General features: G+C 46.0%; 1 protein-coding gene across 10 annotated transcripts in view; it reads left to right on the plus strand.

Annotated features, from left to right (window-relative positions):
- The window catches only part of ptprfa (protein tyrosine phosphatase receptor type Fa), a 662508-nt gene that overhangs the window by 244496 nt on the left and 404557 nt on the right, over positions 1–13455 (plus strand). For all 10 annotated transcript variants that reach the window (XM_072510632.1, XM_072510637.1, XM_072510639.1 and 7 more), the window contains exon 4: positions 3230–3371. In XM_072510632.1, the coding sequence (XP_072366733.1) occupies positions 3230–3371 (142 nt within the window). The remainder of the gene's footprint in view (positions 1–3229; positions 3372–13455) is intronic.

The raw sequence follows: 13455 nt of genomic DNA on the forward strand, positions 1-13455 counted from the left end.
TGTCACTACGCTCGCCACCGGGGCGCTGTAAAGGAGCTTAACCCATCTAATAAACCCTCCCCCGAACCCAAACCTGCGCAATACCTCCCAGAGGTACTCCCACTCTACTCGGTCAAAGGCTTTTTCCGCGTCCATAGCTGCCACTATCTCCGCCTCTCCCTCCTCCGATGTCATCGTTATCACGTTTAAGAGCCGCCGCACATTGGTATTTAACTGCCTGCCCTTTACAAATCCCGTTTGGTCCTCGTGTATCACCCCCGGGACACAGTCCTCAATCCTAGTGGCCAGTACCTTTGCCAATAGCTTAGCATCCACATTGAGGAGCGAAATCGGCCTGTACGATCCACATTGCAGTGGATCCTTGACTCGCTTTAGGATCAGGGAGATTGTCGCCTCCGACATTGTCTGGGGCAGGGTTCCCTCCTCTCTTGCCTCGTTGAAGGTCCTCACTAGTAGCGGGGCCAGCAGGTCCACATATTTTCTGTAGAATTCCACCGGGAACCCGTCCGGCCCCGGGGCCTTCCCCGCCTGCATGCTCCCCAAACCCTTACTCAACTCCTCCAGCCCAATTGGTGCCCCCAAACCAACCGCCTCCTGCTCCTCCACCCTCGGGAACCCCAGCTGGTCCAGGAATCGCCTCATCCCCCCCCTTCCCCCCACTGGGGGCTGGGACCTGTACAGCTCTTCATAAAAGTCCTTCAATACCTTATTTATTTTCGTTGCACTTCGTACCGTGGCTCCCCTTCCATTTTTGATTCCCCCTATTTCTCTCGCTGCCGCCCTCTTACGGAGCTGGTGCGCCAGCATCCGACTAGCCCTCTCCCCGTACTCGTAAGTCGCCCCTTGCGCCTTCCTCCACTGTGCCTCCGCCTTGCCCGTGGTCAGCAGGTCAAACTCCGTCTGGAGCCGTCGCCTTTCCCCAAGTAATCTTTCCTCCGGGGCCTCTGCGTATCTCCTGTCCACACAGTCCGCCACGTATAGCAGCAGGTCATCCGCATATAGCGATACCCCCCCACTAACCTCTCCCTTTCCATTCCCTCTATCTTCTCCCTATGAGCCCTGATGGAGATCAGCTCTCCTCTGATCATCGCCTTCATCGCCTCCCATACCAACCCCACTCGCACCTCCCCGTTGTCGTTGGCCTCCAAGTACCTTTCAATACACCCCCTCACCTTCCCACACACCACCTCATCGGCCAGCAGTCCCACATCCAGCCGCCACAGCGGGCGTTGGTCCCTCTCCTCTCCTAGCTCCAGTTCCACCCAGTGCGGGGCATGGTCCGAAACGGCTATGGCCGAATACTCCGCCCCCCCCCCCCCCCCCCCCCCCCCACACTCTCGGGATGAGCGCCCTGCCCAGAACAAAGAAATCTATCCGGGAGTAAGCCTTATGCACGTGGGAGAAAAAAGAAAATTCCCTGGCCTGCGGTCTTGCAAACCTCCATGGGTCTACTCCCCCCATCTGATCCATAAACCCCCTAAGTACCTTGGCCGCCGCCGGCCTCCTTCCCGTCCTTGATCTGGAGCGGTCCAGTGCTGGGTCCAGCACCGTATTGAAGTCCCCTCCCATTATTAGTCCTCCTATCTCCAGGTCCGGAATGCGCCCCAACATGCGCTTCATGAATCCAGCATCATCCCAGTTCGGGGTGTATGCATTTACCAACACCACCCACGTCCCTTGCAACCTACCGCTCACCATCACATATCTCCCTCCATTATCCGCTACGCTAATCTTGGCCTCAAATGACACATGCTTTCCCACCAGAATTGCCACCCCTCTATTTTTTGCGTCCAATCCCGAGTGGAATACCTGTCCTACCCATCCCTTTCTTAACCTGACCTGGTCCGCCACCTTCAGGTGGCCCCCCCCGCCGGCTATCCATCTCCTTTTCTGGGCCAGTCCCTTGTCCGCGTCTCCCTCACTCTCCAGTCCCCCAGCTGGGGGACCCCCGTCCCAGCCACCTCTTCTGTGTCCCGTTCTCTTTCGGCCAGTGCAGCAGCAACCCTTTAATATAATCTTTTGAGAGTGCAGTGTCCAACACTGAACATAGTACTCAAGATGCTCTCTATTCTTGAAGCACAACTTCCTCTCTTTGGCATTCCATATCTCTTGAGATAAAAACCAATGTTTAGTTTTTGTAGCTGTACACTACCTTTTAGTTATTTGTGTACATGGGTACCTACATTTTTTGTTCCTCCACAGCCCTGTCCCCCCCGAGTCCTTCACTATTAATGAAGTATTCAGATTTGTCTTTTCTCCGATCCAAAGTGGGTGACTTCACACTTCTCCACATTGAGCTCCACCTGCTCAAGAGCTGTCCACTTGTAGTGGACCTGCTGCTCCTATCCACACGCATTTCTGTGCTACTTAACTTGATGTAATTTGCAAACTTGGGTACTTCTTCTTCCAAGTCAAAGGTACAAAGCTGGGGCCTCAGTATGAATTCCTGAGGAATATGGGTTGTCAAATCCCACCAATCAAAACAAATCTCCATTTTTCCGACTGTGTCTCTTACCCACCCACTAATTACCATGTTGCAAAGTTTCCTCTAATTATGTGCACTTTCATTTTTGTTAGTTTCTTCTGCAGAATCGTATCAAATGTCTTCTGCACATCTGTATAGACAACACCTATAGACACTTTCATATTCACCATATTAATGGCCCTCTTGTAAATTCAGCTCAGTTTGTCAACGATTAGTTAGATTCCCAAATCCATTAATTACAATTGCAGTAATCCATTTGTTAATCATTTGCCTTTTAACCAATTCAGCTGTTAATTTTTACTGTTGACTCCTGTTCAGTTGTTGAATTTATCACAGCTAAGCTTGAACCTGCATTTCTAATATCCACAAACAAGCATTTTACGAGATATCACTGGCTAGTAAGCAGGGATGACTGAAACAGTGGCTGAGAAAATCACTGGAGATTTTCAATTTCATATATTATATTCGGCAATGCCTTTACCCACTAGTCCATTAAAGTGCCATTGATCCAGAAACTGTCCAAGCCAGCATTTATTGATTACACATGTAGTCTAACGAGCAATATGTCACAACAAGTGAGGGGGCTATTTGCTGGACATACAAAATCAGCCTTGGTGGTGCTTGGCTAAAGTTGTGAATCCACTAATATTGAAGGAAAGCCTTTTATATGGCTCTCCATAGAGAGGTCTTTGAACCCTTTCATCAGTTCTTCATTTAATTAGGTGTTCTTTAATTGATTTCCAGGTTATAGAATTTGATGATGGCACTGGATCAGTGCTTCGAATCCAACCGCTAAGGGCACCACGAGATGAAGCAATTTATGAATGCACAGCAACAAATAGCATTGGAGACATAACAACAAGTGCCAAACTAACAGTACTAATGGGTAAGAATGTTTGTTCCTTGTGTTATTGTATTTAATTTATTAATGGAACATTAAATTTCCTATTGTTACCAATAGATGTAGTGTTAATATGTCACAGATGCACATTTAATGATGAGTGGTCAGTTGAAAAGAAAAGATTTAACTTGGTATAAAAATGTAGAGTTATACAGAACTGAAAAGAAACAAGCTTGTTAAAAGACAGAAAATAAGGCCTTGAAAGCAATAGGCGGTATTTGCAGTGATAGAAAAATAAGACATGTTGCAAACTATCAGCCTGTTTATGTCCAAAAGAGAGAATGCTGGAAAATATCAGCAGGTCTGGCAGCATCTGTAGGGAGAGAAAAGAGCTAATGTTTCGAGTCCAGATGACCCTTTGTCAAAGCTACAAGACACACTTTCCATGTCTTTTAGCTTTGACAAAGGGTCACCTGGACTCGAAACATTAGCTCTTTTCTCCCTACAGATGCTACCAGACCTGCTTTGATTATCCAGCAATTTCTCTTTTGGTTTCAGATTCCAGCATCTGCAGTAATTTGCTTTTGGCCCGTTAATGTCACACTGATGACCCCATATCACTTTGACCTTATTGATTGACTAGAGTTGACCTCTGTTATTCAGTTCACCTCAGAAATGCCTTTTCTAGCCAAGTTGAGACGGTTCACATGACTCATTCCTAGGATGAAGGGTTTATAATGTTTATTCATTCATAGGATGTCGGCAGCACTGGCTAGGCCCATTCCCGATTACCCTTGAGAAGGTGGTGGTGAGCTGCGTTCTTGAAGCACAGCAATCCATGTAGTGTAGGTACTTTCACAATACTTGCAGGACGACACTGGCTCCAATCAGACCACACCTGAATTTTAAAATTCTCACCCTTGTTTAAAAAAAATTCTATAGCCCTTTCTTAGCTTTGTAGCCCCCTCCAATTCTTGACTTGAGATCACTGAGCTCCTCCAATTCTGACCTCTTGCACATCCCTGATTTTCAAGCGTTTTACCATCGGTGACCATACCTTCAGCTGTCTAATCCCTAAGCTGTGGAAGTCCCTCCCTCCCTCTGTCATTTGTCCTCATATTTTCTTATACTCAGTGCCACGTTTTGGTTACTAATACTCCTGTGAGCATCTTGATATATTAGAATTAAAAAGTTCTCTTCAAATATTTGTCTTTTTGTCACCTAATATATATTTTTATTAGTTTTTATTGCTTTGCAAACAGCACAACTGGTACAGTACACAACAATATGTCAGCAAATATAAGAACAAGCAAGATGGGATAAATGCAGAACAACTGTCCTTAAGAATTAGTGCCTTCAATTTTAACACTGGATCAATGAGAAAATGGGGGAGAAAGAGGATACGACCATATAAACAAAATAGGATAATATTTCAAACTGCACACCTTTATGTAGAGCGAGATTGCAACTTGCAATACGGCTCATGGGAAACCTTGCAGGCGCAGGTCAGACAACGCTGAGCCTATAAATTTGAGATAGAGGTCCCACACTTGATGGAATGTATCAAACTTTACGAATCACAGATGTCAGGAATCCCATAGGGACACATTCCATGACTATTTTATGCCAGTTTTGAATTGAAGGATACTTGTCACTGATCCAGGAGCAGAGGATATTTTTACAAGCTGTAATAATTAGGATGCTATACAGCTTTTTTCCATTAATGTCAATGATTCTCCTATCTGGAAGACCCAGAATTAGGAACAAAGGATCAAATTCAAGGCCCTGTGAAATATCTTCAAGCTCCTCGCCTACACCAGTCGAATAGGATTAAACCTTACTACACCAGTAGAATATGATTGAACCGTGACATAGTTCCAAATGCAGTGCATATAATCATCCTCGACTGTCGGGCACTTTAGGAACGTTGGGGACATAGCAGGATCAAACCTGTGGCTCAAACTCTATGCAGTGCAGTACCTCAACTGTGTTTCTTTCATCCTGTCTCGCATGCAGAATTGTTATTGGCATAACCATATACTACTCTATGTTTCCTCACCAATATTAGCTGCCAAGTCTCTTTCCCAAGACTGCAACGCAGGATCTAGGACACAAGGTATCATAGAACTTGACTAACTGTCTAGGCTCCACACAAATCAGGATCAAGACAAAAAGTTGCCTCGTTAGAGATAAAGCCTCTAAGTGGCAGATATTTAAACAAAGAGTATCTTGGAATGTCAAATTGTTGGAAGGATGACCAGGAAGCACCACTGAACATACCTCCTACCCTACAAATGTATCTGTCCTCTCTTTCTCTCCTTCTCCTCTCTCCTCTCTCTCTCCCCCCCCCCCCCCCCCCCCCCCCCCCCCCCCCCCTTACCTCTAGTATCAATTTCATGGTCCATAAAACCCAATGGGAAGTCTGGGCTGTTTTGGAAGGGAGAAAGAGCAGCAGTCAGTATAGATCCCCCTTCTGGTTGATGGACCATCCTCCACGCTCTTAAGAATAATTGTTTTATTTTTTATAAATTTAGTGTACCCAATTAATCTTTTCCAATTAAGAGGCAATTTAGCGTGGCTAATCCACCTACCCTGCACATCTTTGGGTTGTGGGGGCAAAACCCATGCAAACACGGGGAGAATGTGCAAACTCCACACGGACTGACCCAAAGCCGGGATCAAACCGAGACCTCGGCGCTGTGAGACAGCAATGCTAACCACTGAGCCACCGTGCTGCCCCTGCTCTAAGAATATTAATCCTATTTTTTTTTAAATAAAAACATTTTATTAAGGCATTTATAATTTTATAATAACAGTAAACAATACAAATATCTAACTTCCCGCCCCACCACCTCTGCTGACAGTTAGTTTTCTCCAAAGAAGCTGACAAATGGCTGCCACCTCCGGACGAACCCTAGTATTTGACCCTCTTAGGGCAAACTTTATTTTCTCAAGTCTGAGAAACCAAGCCATGTCACTAAGCCAGATCTCTGAATTTGGGGGCTTCGAGTCCCTCCACGCTAACAATCTCTATCTCCGGGCTACCAAGGAGGCAAAGGCCAAGATGCCAGCCTCTCTCACCCCTTGAACTCCGGGATCTTCCGACACTCTGAAAATCGCCACCTCTGGACTCTACACCACCCTTGTTTTTAACAACATGGGCAGCACAGTAGCATTGTGGATAGCACAATTGCTTCACAGCTCCAGGGTCCCAGGTTCGATTCCGGCTTGGGTCACTGTCTGTGCGGAGTCTGCACATCCTCCCCATCTGTGCATGGGTTTTCTCCGGGTGCTCCGGTTTCCTCCCACAGTCCAAAGATGTGCAGGTTAGGTGGATTGGTCATGATAAATTGCCCTTAGTGTCCAAAATTGCCCTTCGTGTTGGGTGGGGTTACTGGGTTATGGGGATAGGGTGGAGGTGTGGACCTTGGGTAGGGTGCTCTTTCCAAGAGCTGGTGCAGACTTGATGACCCGAATGGCCTCCATCTGCACTGTAAATTCTATGAAATCTATGACATCTGTAAACCCCTGCCAAAATCCTCAAAATCCGGCCTCCCCGAACAGGCGCCAGAATGTGGCGACTAGGGGCTTTTCACAGTAACTTCATTTGAAGCCTACTTGTGACAACAAGCGATTTTCATTTCATTTCATTCAGGTGATGTGCTGTTGCCGTATGATGATGGAACTGGTGGATCCCATTGAGACCGTCAGTGACCACATCTGCAGCAAGTGTTGGCTGCGCGAGGAACTTCGGCTCAGAATTGATGAACTGGAGACCGAGCTGCACACACTGCGGCACATCAGGGAGGGGGAAAATTACCTGGACGCTTTGTTTCAGGAGGCAGTCACACCCGGTAGAATAAGTACTGTTAATTCGGACAGTGGTCAGGGACAGAGTGGTGTGACTGCAAGGGAGGCAGGTAGGGGAATCCTGAGTTGAGGAGCCTCAGCCCTTGACCTTGTCCAACAGGTATGAGGTACTTGCTCCCTGTGTGGATGAGGAAGAGGGCTGTAGGGAGGATGTGTTGACTGACCACTGCACCATGGTACAGGATGTCATTCAAGAGGGGGGAGCAAAAAGACAAGTAGTAGTTGTAGGGGATTCTATAATTAGGGGGATTGATGGCATCCTTTGTAACCAGATCGTGAGTCCCGCATGGTATGTTGCCTGCCGGTGCCAGGGTGAGGGCCATCGCTGATCGGCTTGGAAGGATTTTGGAGAGGGAGGGGGAGGATCCAGTTGTTGTGGTCCACGTTGGGACTAACAACATAGGTAAGACTAGGAAAGAGGACCTGTTTGGGGTTTATCAAACACTAGGGACTAAATTAAAGAACAGGTCCTCCAGGGTTATAATCTCTGGATTACTACCCGAGCCACGTGCCAATTGGCATAGGGTTGAGAAAATTAGGGAAGTTAACACGTGGCTAAAGGAGTGGTGCGGGAAAGAGGGATTCCATTTCATGGGGCATTGGCATCAGTACTGGGGCAGGAGGGACCTGTACCGTTGGGACGGTCTTCACCTGAACCATTCTGGGACCAGTATTCTAGCGAATAAGATAAATGGGTTGTTCACAAGGACTTTAAACTAGCAAGTTGGGGGGAAGGGAAGTGTAAAGCTATGGACAGTATAATGGTTAATGGAGGTCAAGGCAGCAGGTTACGTGACAGGTTATTATGTAGAGATATGGGTTCAAAGACTAGGAAAATTTGGAGAAAGGGTAAGAGGAAAAATAAATTGCGAAAAGTTACTGATCAAGGTGTTAGGATTCAACAAGGTGTTAGGATTCAAAGACATAAAAAACAGCATAAGTGTACTTTACCTGAATGCTCGTAGTATACGAAATAAGGTAAATGAGTTGATGGTGCAAATCATCGTGAATGACTATGATTTAGTGGCCATTACTGAAACATGGTTAAAAGATGGTCACGACTGGGAGATAAATATCCAAGCGTATCAGACTATACGAAAGGATAGAATGGACGGTAAGGGCGGTGGTGTAGCTTTGTTGTTTAAGGATGGCATCCGGGCAATAGTAAGGGATGATATTGGTGCTATGGAGTACAAGGTTGAATCAATTTGGGTGGAAATCAGGAATAGTAAGGCGAAAAGGTCACTGATAGGAGTAGTCTATAGGCCACCAAATAGTAACAGGATGGTAGGGCAGGCAATAAGCAAAGAAATAACGGATGCATGTAGAAATGGTACAGCGGTTATCATGGGAGATTTTAATCTGCATATCGATTGGTTTAACCAGGTTGTTAAAGGCAGCCTTGAGGAGGAGTTTATAGAATGTGCCCGGGATAATTTCCTGGAACAGTATGTAATGGAACCTACAAGGGAACAAGTGGTCCTAGATCTGGTCCTGTGTAATGAGGCAGGATTGATTAATGATCTCATAGTTCGGGATCCTCTTGGAAGGAGCGTCCACAATATGGTGGAATTTAAAATACAGTTGGAGGATGACAAGGTAAAATCAAACACTAGTGTTTTGTGCTTAAACAAAGGTGATTACAATGGGATGAGAGAAGAACTAGCTAAGGTAGACTGGGAGCAAAGACTTCATGGTGAAGCAGTTGAGGAACAGTGGAGAACCTTCCGAGCGATCTTTCACAGCGTTCAGAAAAGGTTCATACCGACAAAAAAGAAAGACGGTAGAAAGGGGAAAAATCGACCGTGGATATCTAAGGAGGTGAGGGAGAGTATCAAATTGAAGGAAAAAACATACAAAGTGGCAAAAATTAGTGGGAGACTAGAGGACTGGGAAGTCTTTAGGGGACAACAGAAAGCTACTAAAAAAGCCATAAAGTAGAGTAAGGTAGACTATGAAAGTAAACTGGCTCAGAACATAAAAGCAGATAGTAAAAGCTTCTACAAATATATAAGACAAAAAAGAGTGGCTAAGGTAAATATTGGTCCTTTGGAAGATGAGAAGGGAGATTTAATAATAGGAGACGGGGAAATGGCTGAGGAGCTGAACAGGTTTTTTGGGTCAGTCTTCACAGTGGAGGACACAAATAACATGCCAGTGACTGATGGAAATAAAGATATGATAGGTGAGGACCTTGAGATGATTGTAATTACTAAGGAGGCAGTATTGGGCAAGCTAATGGGGCTAAAGGTAGACAAGTCTCCTGGCCCTGATGGGATGCATCCCAGAGTGTTAAAAGAGATGGCTCGGGAAATTGTAAACGCACTAGTGATAATTTATCAAAATTCAGTAGACTCTGGGGTGGTCCCAGAGGATTGGAAAGTAGCAAACGTGACACCACTGTTTAAAAAAGGAGGTCGGCAGAAAGCGGGTAATTATAGGCCGGTAAGCTTAACTTCGGTTGTAGGGAAAATGCTGGAATCTATCATTAAGGAGGTAATAGCGGGGCACCTGGAGGGAAATTGTCCCATTGGGCAGACGCAGCATGGGTTCACAAAGGGTAGGTCGTGTCTGACTAATTTGGTCGAATTTTTTGAGGACGTTACCAGTGCAGTAGATAACGGGGAGCCAATGGATGTGGTATATCTGGATTTCCAGAAAGCTTTTGACAAGGTGCCACACAAAAGGTTGCTGCATAAACTAAAGATGCATGGCATTGAGGGTAAAGTGGTAGCATGGGTAGAGGATTGGTTAACTAACAGAAAGCAGAGAGTGGGGATAAATGGGTGTTTCTCTGGTTGGCAACCTGTAACTAGTGGGGTCCCTCAAGGATCAGTGTTGGGCCCGCAGTTGGTCACAATTTACATAGACGATTTGGAGTTGGGGACCAAGTGCAATGTGTCAAAGTTTGCAGACGACACTAAGATGAGTGGTAAAGCAAAAAGTGCAGAGGATACCGGAAGTCTGCAGAAGGATTTGGATAGGTTAGGTGAATGGGCTAGTGTCTGGCAGATGGAATTCAATGTTGCCAAGTGTGAGGCTATCCATTTTGGGAGGAATAACAGCAGAATGGATTATTATTTAAACGGTAAGATGTTAAAACATGCTGCTGTGCAGAGGGATCTGGGTGTGCTGGTGCACGAGTCGCAAAAAGTTGGTGTGCAGGTGCAACGGGTGATTAAGAAGGCTAATCGAGTTTTGTCTTTCATTGCTAGAGGGATGGAGTTCAAGACTAGGGAGGTTATACTGCAATTGTATAGGGTGTTGGTGAGGCCGCATCTGGAATATTGTGTTCAGTTTTGGTCTCCTTACCTGAGAAAGGACATATTGGCACTGGAGGTAGTGCAGAGGAGATTCACTAGGTTGATCCCAGAGTTGAGGGGATTAGATTATGCGAGAGGTTGAGTAGACTGGGACTGTACTCATTGGAGTTTAGAAGGATGCGGGGGAATCTTAATGAGACATATAAAATTATGAAGGGAATAGATAGGATAGATGCGGGCAGGTTGTTTCCACTGGTCGGGGAAAGCAGAACTAGGGGGCATAGCCTCAAAATAAGGGGAAGTAGATTTAGGACGGAGTGTAGGAGGAACTTCTTCACCCAAAGGGTTGTGAATCTCTGGAATTCCTTGCCCAGTGAAGCAGTTGAGGCTCCTTCTTTAAACGTTTTTAAGAAAAAGATAGATACCTTTTTAAAGAATACAGGGATTCAGGGATATGGTGTACGGGCTGGAGAGTGGAGCTGAGTCCACAAAGATCAGCCATGATCTCATTAAATGGCGGAGCAGGCTCGAGGGGCCAGATGACCTACTCCTGTTCCTAGTTCTTATGTTCTTATTTCTAAGCTTCGGACATGCCCAAAACACATGGGCATGGTTTGCTGGCCCTCCCACACATCTCTCACACCTGTCCCAAAAAACGTGCTCAACCAGGCCACCGTCATGTGGCCCCGTCAACAACTTCCTCCGCTACTCCACCACGTTCCCTTTAGGAGTTAAGGGCGCTGATGGAGTTCGTGGCCTCAAAGGGGGAAAAAGGGAGAAGATAAAAATTGATTGAAATTTATAATTTCCCTCATTTCACTTTGCTGTTTTATCATTTTATTTTGCACTGGACTGGGCACAGGAATGCAACCCTTTAAACCCCCCCAAAAAACACATTTTGCATTTTAATTTTAAATTCATTCTTGTACAAAGCCTCACTGGCAAGGCCGGCACTATAGGGGCTTTTCACAGTAAGCCTACTTGTGACACCAATGAAGATTATTATTATTGCCTAGCCCTAATTTCTCCAGAGTGCTAGTAAGGCACCTCCTTCACCACTATCTGTCTGTGAGGTTTACAGCCTTTAATTGCACCACAGGATTCTGAGGCCTGCGGACCAGGGAGAGGAGGGTAGCAGGAGGAGGCTACGCAGCCAGATTCAGTGTCATCTCCGTCTGCGTTCAATTCTTCCTTCACTTTTACATCCTCCTGCTGATGGGGTGTGTTCCCTCAGGTCCTCGCCATCCTCAAGGTCTGCGCCTCCCTGGAGGGCCACGTAACAGAGAACCCATCGACCAGTACGATTTGATTTCATTTATTGTCATATACCGGAGTACAATGAAAAGTATTTTTCTGCGGCCGGGGGAACGTACGCAGTACGTACATAGTAGACAAAAGAATAATCAACAGAGAACATTGACAAATGGTACATCGGCAAACAGTGATTGGTTACAGTGCAGAACAAGGGGCCAAACAAAGCGAATACATGAACAAGAGCAGCATAAGGCATCGTGAATAGTGTTCTTATAGGGAACAGATCAGTCCGAGGGGGAGTTGTTGAGGAGTCTGGTAACTGTGGGGAAGAGGCTGTTCCTATGCCTGGATGTGCGGGTCTTCAGACTTCTGTACCTTCTGCCTGATGGAAGGGTCTGGAGGAGGGCAATGCCTGGGTGGGAGGGGTCTCTGACAGCGCTGTCTGCCTTCCTGAGGCAGCAGATGGTGTAGACACAATGTGGGGGTGGCAAGTTTGTGTGATGCGTTGGGCTGAGTTCACCACACTGCAGTTTCTTGCGATCTTGGACCGAGCAGTTGCCATACCAGGCTGTACATGGCAATAAGCAGGACACCAGACCCAATGCCCCCTGACCCTGCAGTGCCCTATCAGTTGTGATTCTGAAGCGTTGCCTAGTTTGGTGAAGAAGGATCAGTCACCTGGTGTTGCATTGGTGTACAGCTACCTGTGAAATTCCACAGAGGTCCACACTGAGTTTTTTTTGAAGAGGTGACCAAGAAGGTAAATGAGGGCAGTGCAGTCGACGTTGTCTACATGGACTTTAGGAAGGCCTTTGACAAGGTACCGACCGCATGGTAGATTATTGCTAAAGGTTAAATCTCACAGAATCCAGGGTGAGGTAGCCAATTGGATAAAAAATTGGCTTGGCGACTGAAGCCAAAGGGTGGTTGTGGAGGGTTGTTTTACAAACTGGAGGCCTGTGACCAGCGGTGTGCCTCAGGGATCGGTGCTGGGTCCACTGTTATTTGTGATATATATTAATGATTTGGATGAGAATGTAGGAGGCATGGTTAGTAAGTTTGCAGATGACACCAAGTGGATAGTGAAGAAGGTTATATAGGATTGCAACAGGATCTTGACCAATTGGGCCAGTGGGCCAATGAATGGCAGATGGAGTTTAATTTGGATAAATGTGAGGTGATGCATTTTGGTAGATCAAAGCAAGGCAGGATCTACTCAGTTAATGGTAGGGAGTTGGGGAGAGTTACAGAACAAAGAGATCTAGGGGTACAGGTTCATAGCTCCTTGAAGGTGGAATCACAGATGGACAGGGTGGTGAAGAAGGAATTCAGCATGTTAGGTTTTATTGGTCAGAATATTGAATACAAGAGTTGGGACGTCTTGTTGAATTTGTACAAGATATTGGTAAGATCACACATGGAATACGGTGTTCAGTTCTGGTCACCCTTTATTATAGGAAGGATATTATTCAACTAGAAAGAGTGCAGAAGAGATTTATGAGGATGCTACCAGGACTTGATGGTTTGAGCTATAAGGAGAGGCTGAAACTTTTTTCCCTGTAGCATAGGAGGCTTAGGGGTAACATATATAGAGGTCTATAAAATAATGAGGAGCATCGATAAGGTAGATAGTCAACATCTTTTCCCAAAGGTAGAGGAGTCTAGAACTAGAGGGCATAGGTTTAAGATGAGAGGGGAGAGATACAAAAGAGACCAGAGAGGATATTTCTTCACTCAGAGGG

The sequence above is a fragment of the Scyliorhinus torazame genome, chromosome 7, assembly GCF_047496885.1.
Source record: "Scyliorhinus torazame isolate Kashiwa2021f chromosome 7, sScyTor2.1, whole genome shotgun sequence".
Lineage (NCBI taxonomy): Eukaryota > Metazoa > Chordata > Chondrichthyes > Carcharhiniformes > Scyliorhinidae > Scyliorhinus > Scyliorhinus torazame.